This window comes from Natrix helvetica, assembly GCF_964273705.1.
Source record: "Natrix helvetica genome assembly, chromosome: 2".
Taxonomy (NCBI): domain Eukaryota; kingdom Metazoa; phylum Chordata; class Lepidosauria; order Squamata; family Natricidae; genus Natrix; species Natrix helvetica.
Window position 1 is genome coordinate 277,507,442 of NC_138552.1, and position 13,072 is coordinate 277,520,513.

Consider the following 13,072-nt stretch of genomic DNA (forward strand, 5'->3'; position numbering starts at 1 on the left):
TCAAATCCAGGAAGCAAATCAGCAGGATTCATTAACTTCTTTATATACATAATAACACATGAATAAATGTACAATACCAACAGCAGATTCTTCCAACGTGATAGAGAAGAGAGATTGTAAGCAGGTTCAAACACAGGCAGGCTATGCAGAGAATGAGTTTCTTTTAGTTTCAGTTCAGAGCTAAGCCACACCCAGACTCCAAACGTTTCAGCTCCCATTGGCTGACCTTGTTACTATGCCTATTCATTGGCTGACCTTGTTACCATGTCTCTGCCGGTTCATGAATATTCTGACATGTGGTTCAGCAAATTATGTTAATCCAGAATGTTGATTAATTCAACAACTAAATTAAAACTATGATGGGCTCCTAGCCAGTGTGTATAAATGAGTGGATCTGCATGAATAAATGTTCTCTGCCTTTATTTTTTCAGGGTGCAGAGCATCCCAACCCAGGGCTGCCATACACTGCAAGAGGATTCCCACGATATTGTTATCTACCCGATAGCGAGAAGGGACGAAAGGTACAGTGATGCTAAGATCTTGCCTGAGTTGATGTATTGCGATGGAATAAAGAATACGAAGTTAATTCTCCTTTTTCTGCCCAGTCAGCAGCTTAACTAAACAAAGGCTATTAATGATCAAAACGAATGAATCAAAATCACGTGAAGTATTAGTACCCGCTTTATAAAGCCTTAGTAAAACCACATCTGGAATACTGCATCCAGTACTGGTCGTCATCACTTTACAAAAAAGATGTTGAGACTTTGGAAAAAGTGCAGAGAAGAGCAACTAAGGCCTGGAGATTAAAACACTTGCAGGATTTGGGTTTGGCTAGTTTAGAGAAAAGAAGGACTAGGCAGGGACATGATAGCAGTATCCCAGTATTTGAGAGGCCTGCCACAAAGAGGAGGGGGTCAATTTATTTTCCAAAGCACCAGAAGGTAAGGCAAGAAACAATAGATGGAAACCAATCAAGGAGAGAAGCAACCTGGAATTAAAGAGAAACTTCCTAACAGGATAATTAACCAGTGGAACAGCTTGCCTTCAGGCATTGTGGGTGCTCCATCATTGGAGGTTTTTAAGAAGAGAATGGACAGCCACTTTTCTGAAATAGTATAGGATTTCCTGCTTGAGCAGAGGCCTGGATTAGAAGACCTCCAAGGCCCCTCCCTCTATTCTGATTCTGATATGATTGTTTAGTTTTTCGTTTTGTTTTTTAACATTCTGAACTTTTCACCATTGAAAAATCCAGCTGGATCCAGTTCAATCCAGTCTGATTGAACTGCTTAGTAAGAACAATTCCGCAATAGTGCCAGTTATTAGGGAGGCAGAGAGTTTCCTTATGCAAGCAGAAGTTGGAGAAGTCCTACAAGATTGCGCAATATGGTGACCTCAAGGACGTCTCCCAACTTTTCAGTGGAATTTAGATCTCAACAAAGCAAAGTGGGCACATAAAGGGTTGGAGTCTTCTGTCTGTGGAATGTGAGAAGCTTCATGTTAAGCCTTTTTTTCTTTTCTCTCTAGGTGCTGGAACTTTTAAAGGTGGCATGGAGAAGGCGCTTGATCTTCACCGTAGGAACATCCAGCACAACTGGCGAGAACAACACTGTGGTGTGGAATGAGATCCACCACAAGACAGAGATGACCTCCAATGTCTCAGGCCACGGCTACCCAGACCCTAACTACCTTGACAATGTGCTAGCGGAGCTGGCAGCTCAAGGGGTCACAGAAGATTGCCTGAGTCCATGAGTTTAGCCTCCGTCTTGGGCTGGAGTTGCAGTCAAAAGTGGAGTTTCGTCTTCTCCATGACTGTGGGAGCCTCTCCGTGGAGGATGGCAGCTACAAATCCCCACCTCTGTTGCCTTATGTTTGCTTGCCCTTTTGCTGAGCAATAACACAGTCTCTGGGATTGCCCAGCATGACTGTGAAGAAGAGGGTTTATATATATATATAAAGATATTTTAAGAGCTCCCTTCCCCTAGATCAGCGATGGCGAACCTTTTTTGGCTCGCGTGGCCTAAGTGGGGAGAGCGCAGGGGGGTCGTGTGCAGGCGTGCTGCACCCATAATGCAATGTGCGACCCCCCCCCAGTGCGCATGCGCACACTACAGGTGCAACCCCCCATTTTTTGCATGCTTTTTTCGCCCTCCCCAGGCCCCCACCCTCCCGGAAGCCCTCCGGAGCCTTCAGGGGCCTTCAGGATGCTTCCCTGAAGCCTCTTGAGCAGTCAAAACAAACCTCCAAGCAAACCGGAAGTCAGTTCCCAAACTTCCGGTTTGCTCGTAGGGCTGGTTTTTTGCGCTCCGGAGGCTTCAGGGAAGCTCATGAAGCCTCCGGAGGGCTTCCGGGGGGGCGGGGGAGTCTCTTTTCGCCCTCCCCAGGCTCCTATAAAGCCTTTGGAGCCTGGGGAGGGCGAAAAATGGCTTTAAAAAGGGGTGAACTCAGCTGGCCAGCGCACGCATGTGCGCTGCCCTGACCAATGGCTCCGCGTGCTACCTGTAGCACGCGTGCCATAGGCTCGCCATCACTGCCCTAGATAAAACACATAAAAGGATGGTGGCTTAATCCTCACATTGTGTCCTTCCATATGTGGTTGCATGGGGGTGTTGAAGATACGGCAAGTGGCTGGAAGAGAAGGAACACAGGCTAATATTTATTCGTTCTTATTTTCTATCAAGAATCGGATGCTGCTTTTGGAACCAAGGGATGAGATTTCCCTGCTTCGGTGCATTAACAAAATCATGTTGTTTAGCGACAAAATCATATTAGAATCTGAAGATATATATGTATGTATGTATGTATGTATGTATGTATGTATGTATGTATGTATATAGCAGCTTTCCACAATTGGCTGTCAAAGTCTGATAGAATATGATTATGGCTATGACTATTCCAAATAGTATCACAGTGGGCGGTAGCGCATAGCAGCTTGGATTTTAAAAGAAAACCGAGTGAGGTGAGACATGATTTATGCTTGCATAAGAGGCTAGGATGAAGTCCTAAGTCTGTAAGCTGCAGTCGTTTGGAAAGTTGAAAAGGAAAAAAAAGATTTGAGAAGGCAATTTTTGCAGTCATTCTCGCTGGGGTTGCCAACCTTTTAAGACTTGTGGACTTCAACTCCCAGAATTCAATAGCAAAGCTGGCTGAGGAACTCTGGGAGTTGAAGTCCACAAGTCTTAAAAGTTGCCAAAGTTGGAAACCCCTGTTCTAGCTGGTACTTACAATTCCCCAAATAACATTTAAAAAAATGTAAATGCAGCCACGTGATCCTTCCATGCTCCCATGCAAACCATTGGGCGTTCTCGCCTGAAATTTTGTGACACTTCATAGTTCAGTAAACTTTTGAATTGATGATTATTATTATTTTTTGCTGTTCTTTGGCTCTGATACCATGTAGAACCACACAGCAATGACCCAAGTGTGAGAACATTGCTAACTTCTGAGGCGTTGCCCAGAATTTATCAGTTTTTTGTTATATCCGTGCCCTGTAAAATAACCTTTCAGTATTCCCATTTGACAGATCTTTTGCGTGCGCAGGGCCAAGATCACACTTGGGTATGTACTTAAATTTAGGGCTGCAGGCTGCAGCTTTAAGACTAAAAGCCTGAAATGTTTCTGCTTTATGTAATTGGAGAACTAACCTTTTTTTTTATTATTGTATCCGCAAAAACCGGATTCTGTAAATTGCATAAATGCTTCATATTGGATAACTTTATTTTGCATAATCCACTGCTGCTTATTTTGTTCAACGTGGACGGAAGTAAAGATTGAGGCAGAGTCCTGAAATACATTTTATACAGTTTTGTTTGGGATTTCAGCTGTGTGTGTTTGTTTGTTCAGAAGCATTTTGTAACCAGGAGAAACTTTTTCCTAAAAGAAAAAATTCTGGAAAATCGAGCTTCTCAGAAATCTGAACTGCGTGACTAGTGTGCCATATTATATACTAGTTTGGTTACAGAATTATAGCCCATAGTTACATAAGGTGATACAGATTTTCCTTGTCTTGAAGTTCAGCCATTAAGCAATGCAGTCATTAGGTGAGTTGCATTCCACATTGCAACCGTTTTGCTACCATCCTTAAACAAATCACACACCCTGCTTCCCCTATTGACTTAACTTGTTGTAACCACCACCACCACTACAAGGTCTCCAAAGGTGAGACTCCCCACCTTGAGACCATAGGGTGCTGTAGCCATTGTAATTGCATGCCAGTTAGCACTTGAATTTTGTTCATGTAACTACAGGAATGCTGCAACAATTATAAGTGACAACCTGTCATAAATCACTTAGCAACCATCACTTAGCAATCACTGACTTAATCACTATTTCTGGCTCAATAACACTTGTGCGTCAAGATGTGTGAAGGAGTCCCAATATCTGGCATTTCCATCTACATGTTGAATTTCAAGCATTTTTAACAATGTAACTCCAAATTCCTTTTTGTCACTAGCAGCTCTTCAAGCACCTCCCTCAACCCCTTTCTTTAGTCTAAACGGCTAACTTCAAAATATTCAGACCCAAAAGCATTTCCTGAGTTTTACATACCAGTTCTATGCTTTTAATTTAATTTTGAAAAGCAACGTAAACATGAAAACCCTTAAGTCCCTTGCTTGGAGCATTTTGCTCGGTGAATCAACACCATGTGAGGTGTTAATACCACTTTATAATGCCTTGGTAAGGCCACACTTGGAATACTGCATTCAGTTTTGGTCACCACGATGTAGAAAAGATGTGGAGACTCTAGAAAGAGTGCAGAGAAGAGCAACAAAGATGATTAGGGGACTGGAGACTAAAACATATGAAGAACGGTTGCAGGAACTGGGTATGTTTAGCTTAAGAGAAAGAAGGACTAGGGGAGACATGATAGCAGTGTTCCAATATCTCAGGGGTTGCCACAAAGAGGAGGGAGTCAAACTATTCTCCAAGGCACCTGAGGGTAGAACTAGAAGCAATGGGTGGAAACTAATCAAGGAGAGAAGCAACTTAGAACTGAGGAGAAATTTCCTGACAGTTAGAACAATTAATCAGTGGAACAGCTTGCCTCCAGAAGTTGTGAATGCCCCAACACTGGAAGTTTTAAAGAAGATATTGGATAACCATTTGTCTGAAGTGGTATAGGATTTCCTGCCTAAGCAGGGGGTTGGACTAGAAGACCTCCAAGGTCCCCTCCAACTCTGTTATTCTAAATTGAAATAGATGACAAATGACTGGTAACCTAGGTCCTGCCCTTTCCCATTTTTATTTAATTGATTTTTTTAAAAAATTGAAGAAAGAAAGGAAATGGATTTTTAATCCAACTATCTTTCATTGAGGAAACATTGCTTGGGATGTACAGTAATTTTCAAACTGAGGACAAAATTTAGAGCCTTGACATTGATTGCTTATCCCTGTTTTTAAAAGCTATATATTCATCTCTGTTTTATGTAGCAATTTTCTTCCCACTCATCCTATAAGAAGAAGTATCTTCCTGATTCTCTTAATTTATATTTTAAAGTATAAAGAAATACTTTTAAAGCGATGGCAAAAACAGGGGAGAGGTAAATTGATCTAACCATCCTATACAAGAGTTTGGAAAGGTGGAATTTCTAAAGTGGGTCTGGTGCATACAATTAGGCATTGAAACCAAAAGGCTGTTTTACCAAAGCTGGCCATTAGAGGGATGTAAAGAGATGGGAAATCAGATCCGTCCTGCATGTAATTTCTATTCATAAGGATCTCTAGGTGGATTTTCTACTTTTGGCAATTCTAATTTCTGGAAATTATCTTCCTCTTGTAACACATTTCCCAGTGCCAAGTTTGCATTTGGTGATAGTTTTGGAGATCAGCTCACGTAACACAATGTACAATGTACGAACTTAAAATGAATTAGAATGGTCAAGAAAAATGGAAGCAAAATCACTTCAATTGTAACACAACAAAGATAAGCAGGATGTATGTGCATCTGAGATGTATCTCAAGTGTTTCTTACCCAAAGTGAGTGGCAATATGTTGTAGGAAGTTAGCACCCAGCCCTCTCCTAGAAAAATGAAATATCCTGGGAAATATTGAAAAGGCAGAATATTATATTTCCCTGGATTAGAAATGGAGAAGCATGTTTATAGGCAGGAAACAGACTCACTCTTAATAGCCCCCATTTTCCTTAATGGACCATTAAAATGCCGGAGCCAGTCTGTTCTACACAACAAAGAGTTTTCCCCCTTCAGCTCCAGGGCGATGGGATTAACGCATGATAATATTAGCCCTTTACCCATCTCACTACCTGGCACCTGGGAAGAAGCAATGCTCAACCAAACTTGGACTCAAGACAGCCTGCAGTGTTGCTCCTGCATGGCCCCATGGGAGTCTGACAACCAATCAGAATACATTCCTTACACAGGAACAGGAAACAGGTGAGGCTGAACAGAATATAAAAATTCCAGCAAGCCCCTTCTCTCTCTTTCTTGAAAGAAAGCATGTGATCCCCCTTTTCTGTTCAAGAGCTCAAGCCATGTGATTTTGTCCACCATTAAAACCATCTTTCCAAGCAGCCTCCATGTTTCCAGTGTCTTTTTCCCCACTTGGAGCTGAACCCAGAAGAAAAGTTTCTTCCAAGGTCAATGAAGATTCTCAGTCATCCAGTTAAAGTCTGAAAGTTGAATCATGGCAACTGGACTTACTTTATCATGCTCAACACACTAGTAACTACACACTGCTATACTTGCTGTTTTCCAACAACTTTAAAAGGTAGTTCCATACACATCACTTCAAAACCTTGCCTTAAGATTCAGGCCCTATAGCAGGGGTGTCCAAACTTGGGAACTTTAAGACTTGTGGACTTCAACTCCCAGAATTCCCCAGCCAGCTGGCTGGGGAATTCTGGGAGTTGAAGTCCACAAGTCTTAAAGTTCCCAAGTTTGGACACCCCTGCCCTATAGCTATGTTTTAACTAAAATTACTAAAATGTAGGAAGCTTCTTGTTGATAAAACATGGTGAGTGAACATTGGGCTAAACAGGTCCTTCATTGGCTGCAGCTTCCATCCTTTTCACAATCTACACACTGGACATCATTCAATCCCATCATTCTCTTATCAATTCTTCACTCCCGAATTAAGGTCCATATAGTCTTTGCCTCTAGAACAAAGTCCTCCATTAGTAAATGAGCATCATGAGTTAATTCTAGAGGCAAGGAAACAAATGGACTTTAATCCAGGAGAGGAAATCTATGGGGCCTGACACCTACCCTTTTTCCAGATGTGCTCAAGTTGCCATCCATCCACAATGCTTTTAATTTGGATTCATACTCAGGGGAAGCTGAGAGACTGAGTGGCCCACATGATCCCTTAGAACATGAGGGTTCTATGCTGGAAATTCTGGGAGATATGAATCCATGGGGGAAATCTGGCTGATCATTCTGGACCCCCCAAAAAATGGCTAAAAGGAAGAAACGCGATGAGAATAAATCTTCCAAAGATGTAACCAGCCCCATCATTTCATTGTGGCGGTTAGATATGGTTCCTGAGTGGGGTGGGGATTGTTTAGTTTCTACGTGTGATGTACTTTCCATTTTTAATTGTATCTCTCTTTGGGAATGCATAGGGTATGGGAAAAGGTGCACACACACGCAACCCCAAGACCTGTCCAACCACAGCATAACTGTCCAAAGTTATAGAACCTGTTAAAAGCAGCGTTACCTGCTTTACCTGACTGTAACTGGTCTGGTAGCTAACGTGGCTGCAACTTTTTCCCATGCCTGTTTAATGGCATTTTTCAAATTTTTATTCTCCTATCTCCCTTTGCTTTTTCTAGGGCTCTCCAAGTTCTATTGGCCAATTGGTATTTGATGGTTTCATAAAATTTGTTGAAGGTTTCAAAAGAGGTTTGATGGATCATGGTATAGAAAACAACAAATAAAGTTAAACTAAAGTCTAGTGTTGATGTCGTTCTCCTTAGTTAAGTTATATCTGCCATTCTTCTGTGATCTCAAGCAGCAAATATTGCAGAGACTAGCCTAAAATCAGCCAGGGAATTTCAGTTGTTGAGTATAGACTTCAACCTGAGTCTCTCTGGTCCTAGTATAACGGCAGGGTCAACTCTCTTCCCACCACAAAGTAAGCCTATTAAGCAGTGGAGCAGCTTGTCTTCAGTACCTGTGGGTGCTCCATCCCTGGAAGTTTTCCAGGAAAGATAGGACAATCATTTGTCCAAGATGGTATAAGGACTTCTTCCTTGGGCAGTGGGTAGGACTAGAAGACCTATAATAATAATAATAACAACAACAATAATAATAATAATAATAATAATAATAATAATAATAATAATAATAATAATAATAATAATAATAATAATAATAATAATAAATTTATTTCTTAGCCGCACCCTCTCCCGAAGGACTCGGGGCGGCGTACAATAAAACACATAAAAAACAATATGGACAATACACAGAATAAATGAACACGCGCACATGGAGGAGGTATGAAGATAAGAAAAGACAGTTAAAACATAGTTTAAAATCCCCTAATAAAAGTCTAAAAGTCACAAAAATTAAAAAACCCGTCAGGAGCAGTGTGAACGAACTATGGTTGAGCCAGGCCAGCTACTTGAAATAGGTGCGTCTTGAGCTTTATCCGGAAGGCGCGGAGGTCAGAGGTAGTCCTAATATCCGGGGGAAGGTCATTCCACAGGGCTGGGCCCGCAACAGAGAAGGCTCTACTCCTAGACGCCGCCCCCCGACATTGTCTGGTGGACGGCACCTGGAGGAGTCCCTCTCTGTGCGAGCGAATTGGTCGCAGGGATGTATGGGGCAGGATACGATCCCGCAAGTAGCTAGGTCCTGAGCCATGGAGCGCTTTAAAGATCGTTATCAAGACCTTGAAACGCACCCGGTAGACCACAGGGAGCCAGTGCAGCTCGCGCAGGAAAGGTGTCACATGGGAGTACCTTGTACTCCCCATAATTACCCGCGCGGCCGCGTTCTGGACCAACTGTAGTCTACGAGTGCATTTCAAGGGAAGCCCCATGTAGAGAGCGTTACAGTAGTCCAGGCGAGACGTCACCAGCGCATGAGTGACTGTGCGCAAGGCATCCCGGTCCAATAGGGGGCGCAATTGGCGCACCAGGCGAACCTGGTGGAACGCCCCCCTTGCCACGGCTGTCACATGGTCATCCATGGACAGCCGAGCATCAAGGAGGACGCCCAAATTGCGCGCCCGCTCCACCGGGGCAAGTTGAACGCCCCCGATGGCCAGAGATGGAATTAACTGGTTGAACCAGGGGGCCGGAACCCACAGCCACTCCGTCTTGGAGGGGTTGAGCTTGAGTCGGTTGTCATCCATCCAGACCCGTACAGCTTCCACACACCGGGACATCATTTCAACGGCCTCGTTGGGGTGGTTCGGGGTGGAAATGTACAGCTGAGTATCATCAGCGTACAGATGGTATCCCACCCCGAAACCACGGATGATCTCACCCAGCGGCTTCATATATGTGTTGAACAGGAGCGGCGAGAGGACCGACCCCTGTGGCACCCCACAGGTAAGGGGGCACAGAGTCGACCTCTGCTCCCCTGTCAACACACGTTGCATCCGGCCAGAAAGGTAGGAGCCGAACCACCGTAAAACGGTGCCCCTGACCCCCAACCCCTCCAGTCGGCGCAACAAGATACCATGGTCGATGGTATCAAAAGCCGCCAAGAGGTCTAATAGGACCAGGATAGAGGAACAACCCCTATCTCTGGCCCTCCAGAGATCATCCACCAACGCGACCAAGGCCGTCTCTGTGCTGTGCCCAGGGCGGAAGCCGGACTGGCGCGGGTCTAGATAATCATTTTCCTCCAGATGTCGTGGAAACTGATAAGCCACCACACTCTCTACAACCTTCGCCAGAAAGGGAAGGTTGGAGACAGGATGATAATTGGCCAGATCCCTAGGGTCCAGGGAAGGCTTCTTGAGCAAGGGTCTCACCACCGCCTCTTTCAAGGAAGGGACCCCTCACCCAACGAAGCGTTCACTAGGCCCAGGAGCCAGTCACGTGTAACCTCCCAGGATGCCAGTACAAGCCAGGAGGGACACGGGTCCAATAAACATGTGGTGGGTCGCAGTCGTCCACGCACTCTGTCCAAATCCTCGATGGCAACCAAGTCAAACTCCTCCCAGATAGGTCTCTCAAGACTCGCCACGGACGCCTCTACAGGACCACTGGAATGGACCCAATCCTTCCGGATTTGAGCGATTTTATCCTGCAGATATTTCCCAAATTCCTCTGCTCTACCCTGTAAAGGGGCCTCCCGCGGCCTCTGAAATAAGAGGGAGCGGGACACCCGAAACAGGGCGGCAGGGCGGTTCTCTGCGGATGCAATGAGAGTGGCACAATATTGACGTTTGGCCACTCTCAATGCCACAAGGTACGTCCTTAAATGGGCTCGTACCTGTGTCCGGTCAAATTCGGAACGAGAGGATCTCCAACGACTCTCTAGGCATCTCTTGCGGCGCTTCATCACCCTTAGCTCCTCGGTAAACCAAGGGGCCAGGGTGGAGCGTTGCCGCCGGAGAGGCCGCAAAGGCACCACCCGGTTCTAAGATCCCTTCCAGTCATATGATTATATATGAGTGCAAATCTAAGACCATCAGCTACTCATTAAAGCAGCCATGTCTTCCTGCGGTTGCCCAGAAACTTTAAAAATGTACAGACATTTTGCATTTCCACACCCTCAAATGTATGTTTTCTGAATGTTTGCTTTCCAAAGTACAATACTACAAAATTATGTAACTGAAATCAAAGATTTCTTTAATTGTTTGTTTGTTTGCTTGTTTATTGAATTTATATGCCGCCCTTCTCCCAAAGGACTCAAGAAAAGATTTTTGATTAATTTATTTGATTGATTTGACTAATTGAATGAGTAGTCATTCAATTAGTCAAAGAAAGAATTTTCTTTCATGCAAAAAATAATGTCAAAAACTTATAGTTTAGATAATTTAGGGATAATTATTCTCCAATGGAAATAGAGACCTGATTTTGATAACAGAGCAATACACGACATGGTCCTGGGAAAAATTCATGTTAAGAATTATATAAGAAAGATTATTATATAAAAGGTGCAGAGAAGAGCAACTGATGAGGGGATTGGAGACTAGAACATATGAAGAATGGTTACAGGAACTGGGCTTCATTAGTCTAATGAAGAGAAGGACCAGGGAAGACATGATAGCAGTGGTCCAATATTTGAGGGGCTGCCACAGAGAAGAAGGGGGTCAAGCTATTTTCCAAGCCACGTGTAGGCCAGACAAGGAATAATGGATGGAAACTGATCAAGGAGAAATTCAACCTAGAAATGAGACATTTTCTAAAATGAGAATAATCAACCAATGGAACAGAAGTTGCCTTCAGAGGTTGTGGGAGCTTCATCACTGGAGGCTTTTAAGAAGAGATTGGACTGCCATTTATCAGAAATGGTGTAAGGTCTCCTGCTTGAAGGTTGGACTAGATGACCTACAGTACAAGGTCCCTTCCAACTCTCTTAATCTGAATATAAATTTCAGATCAATATTTGGCTCATTCATTGAGGTTTGATTCTAATGATTGCCAGAGTAAAAGAATCTGAACTTTTCAAATGCATCCCATTGGCCATTTTAGGAAAACGAGTGGTATCATCCAGCAGGTTCCAAGTTCCAATGTATAGTAGACATTATTTACCAACTGCCTTGTTTAATGACCATTTAATATTTTGATGGTGGTGTTAAAAAAAAGCTTTGTGACCAATTCTTGCATTGTTGCAGTGTCCTGCAGTCCTATGATTGCCATTTGTGTGGTTTGCAACTGGCTTGCAATAAACAGAAATAATAGAGAAGACAGAAGTAGAGCCTTCTCTGTGGCGGGCCCAGCCCTGTGGAATGACCTCCCTCCGGATATTAGGAATACCTCTGACCTCCGCTCCTTTCGTATTAAGCTTAAGACCCACCTATTCCAAGCAGCTGGCCTGGCTCAACTTTGATCTAACCATATCGCTCCTGACGGGTTTTTACTGGGTATTTTAATTATATTTAATTATCTAGGGGTTTTTAAATACTGTATTTTAATTGTTTTATTTATCAGCCGACCTCCTCGTGTATGTCTCGGTATATGTCTCTGTTATATGTTTGTTTTGTCCACATATTTATTTCATATGTTTCATTGTACGCCGCCCCGAGTCCTTTGGGAGAGGGTGCGGCTAAGAAATAAATATTTATTATTATTATTATTAGAAGTAATACTGTAAATCGCACTCCTGTGTTTTATTTAATAACTGGAGTGATTCTCTTAATCACTTCAGGGGAAATGACATGTAAGCCCATCAAGGTCATATGGTTTTCTGCTTAGTGACTCTGATACCTAGCAACAGACTTGCTGGTCCAAATGCGGTTGCTAAGTGAGATCTACTTACTGTATACTTATTTTACAATACAATACAATACAATACAATACAATACAATACAATACAATACAATACAATACAATACAATACAATACAATACAATACAATACAATAGTAGAGTTGGAAGGGACCTTGGAGGTCTTCTAGTCCAACCCCCTGCCTAGGCAGGAAACCCTATACTGTTTCAGACAAATAGCTATCCAACATCTTCTTAAAGACTTCCAGTGTTGGGGCATTCACAACTTCTGGAGGCAAGCTGTTCCACTGATTAATTGTTCTAACTCTCAGGAAATTTCTCCTCAGTTCTAAGTTGCTTCTCTCCTTGATTAGTTTCCACCCATTGCTTCTTGTTCTACCCTCAGGTGCCTTGGAAAATAGTTTGACTCCCTCTTCTTTGTGGCAACCCCTGAGATATTGGAAGACTGCTATCATGTCTCTCCTAGTTCTTCTTTCTATTAAACTAGACATACCCAGTTCCTGCAACCGTTCTTCATATGTTTTAGTCTCCAGTCCCCTAATAATCTTTGTTGCTCTTCTCTGCACTCTTTCTAGAGTCTCCACATCTTTTCTACATCGTGGTGACCAAAACTGAATGCAGTATTCCAAGTGTGGCCTTACCAAGGCATTATAAAGTGGTATTAACACTTCACGTGATCTTGATTCTATCCCTCTGTTTATGCAACCTA

The 13,072-nt window shown here is 43.2% G+C and overlaps 1 protein-coding gene across 3 annotated transcripts in view; it reads left to right on the forward strand.

Moving 5' to 3' along the window:
* Positions 1-3,812, forward strand: part of DTX2 (deltex E3 ubiquitin ligase 2) — a 40,554-nt gene extending 36,742 nt beyond the window's left edge. For all 3 annotated transcript variants that reach the window (XM_081944782.1, XM_081944784.1, XM_081944783.1), the window contains 2 exons: positions 432-521; positions 1,525-3,812. In XM_081944782.1, the coding sequence (XP_081800908.1) occupies positions 432-521; positions 1,525-1,749 (315 nt within the window). In that variant the 3' untranslated portion in view covers positions 1,750-3,812. The remainder of the gene's footprint in view (positions 1-431; positions 522-1,524) is intronic.
* The last annotated feature ends 9,260 nt before the right edge of the window (positions 3,813-13,072 follow it).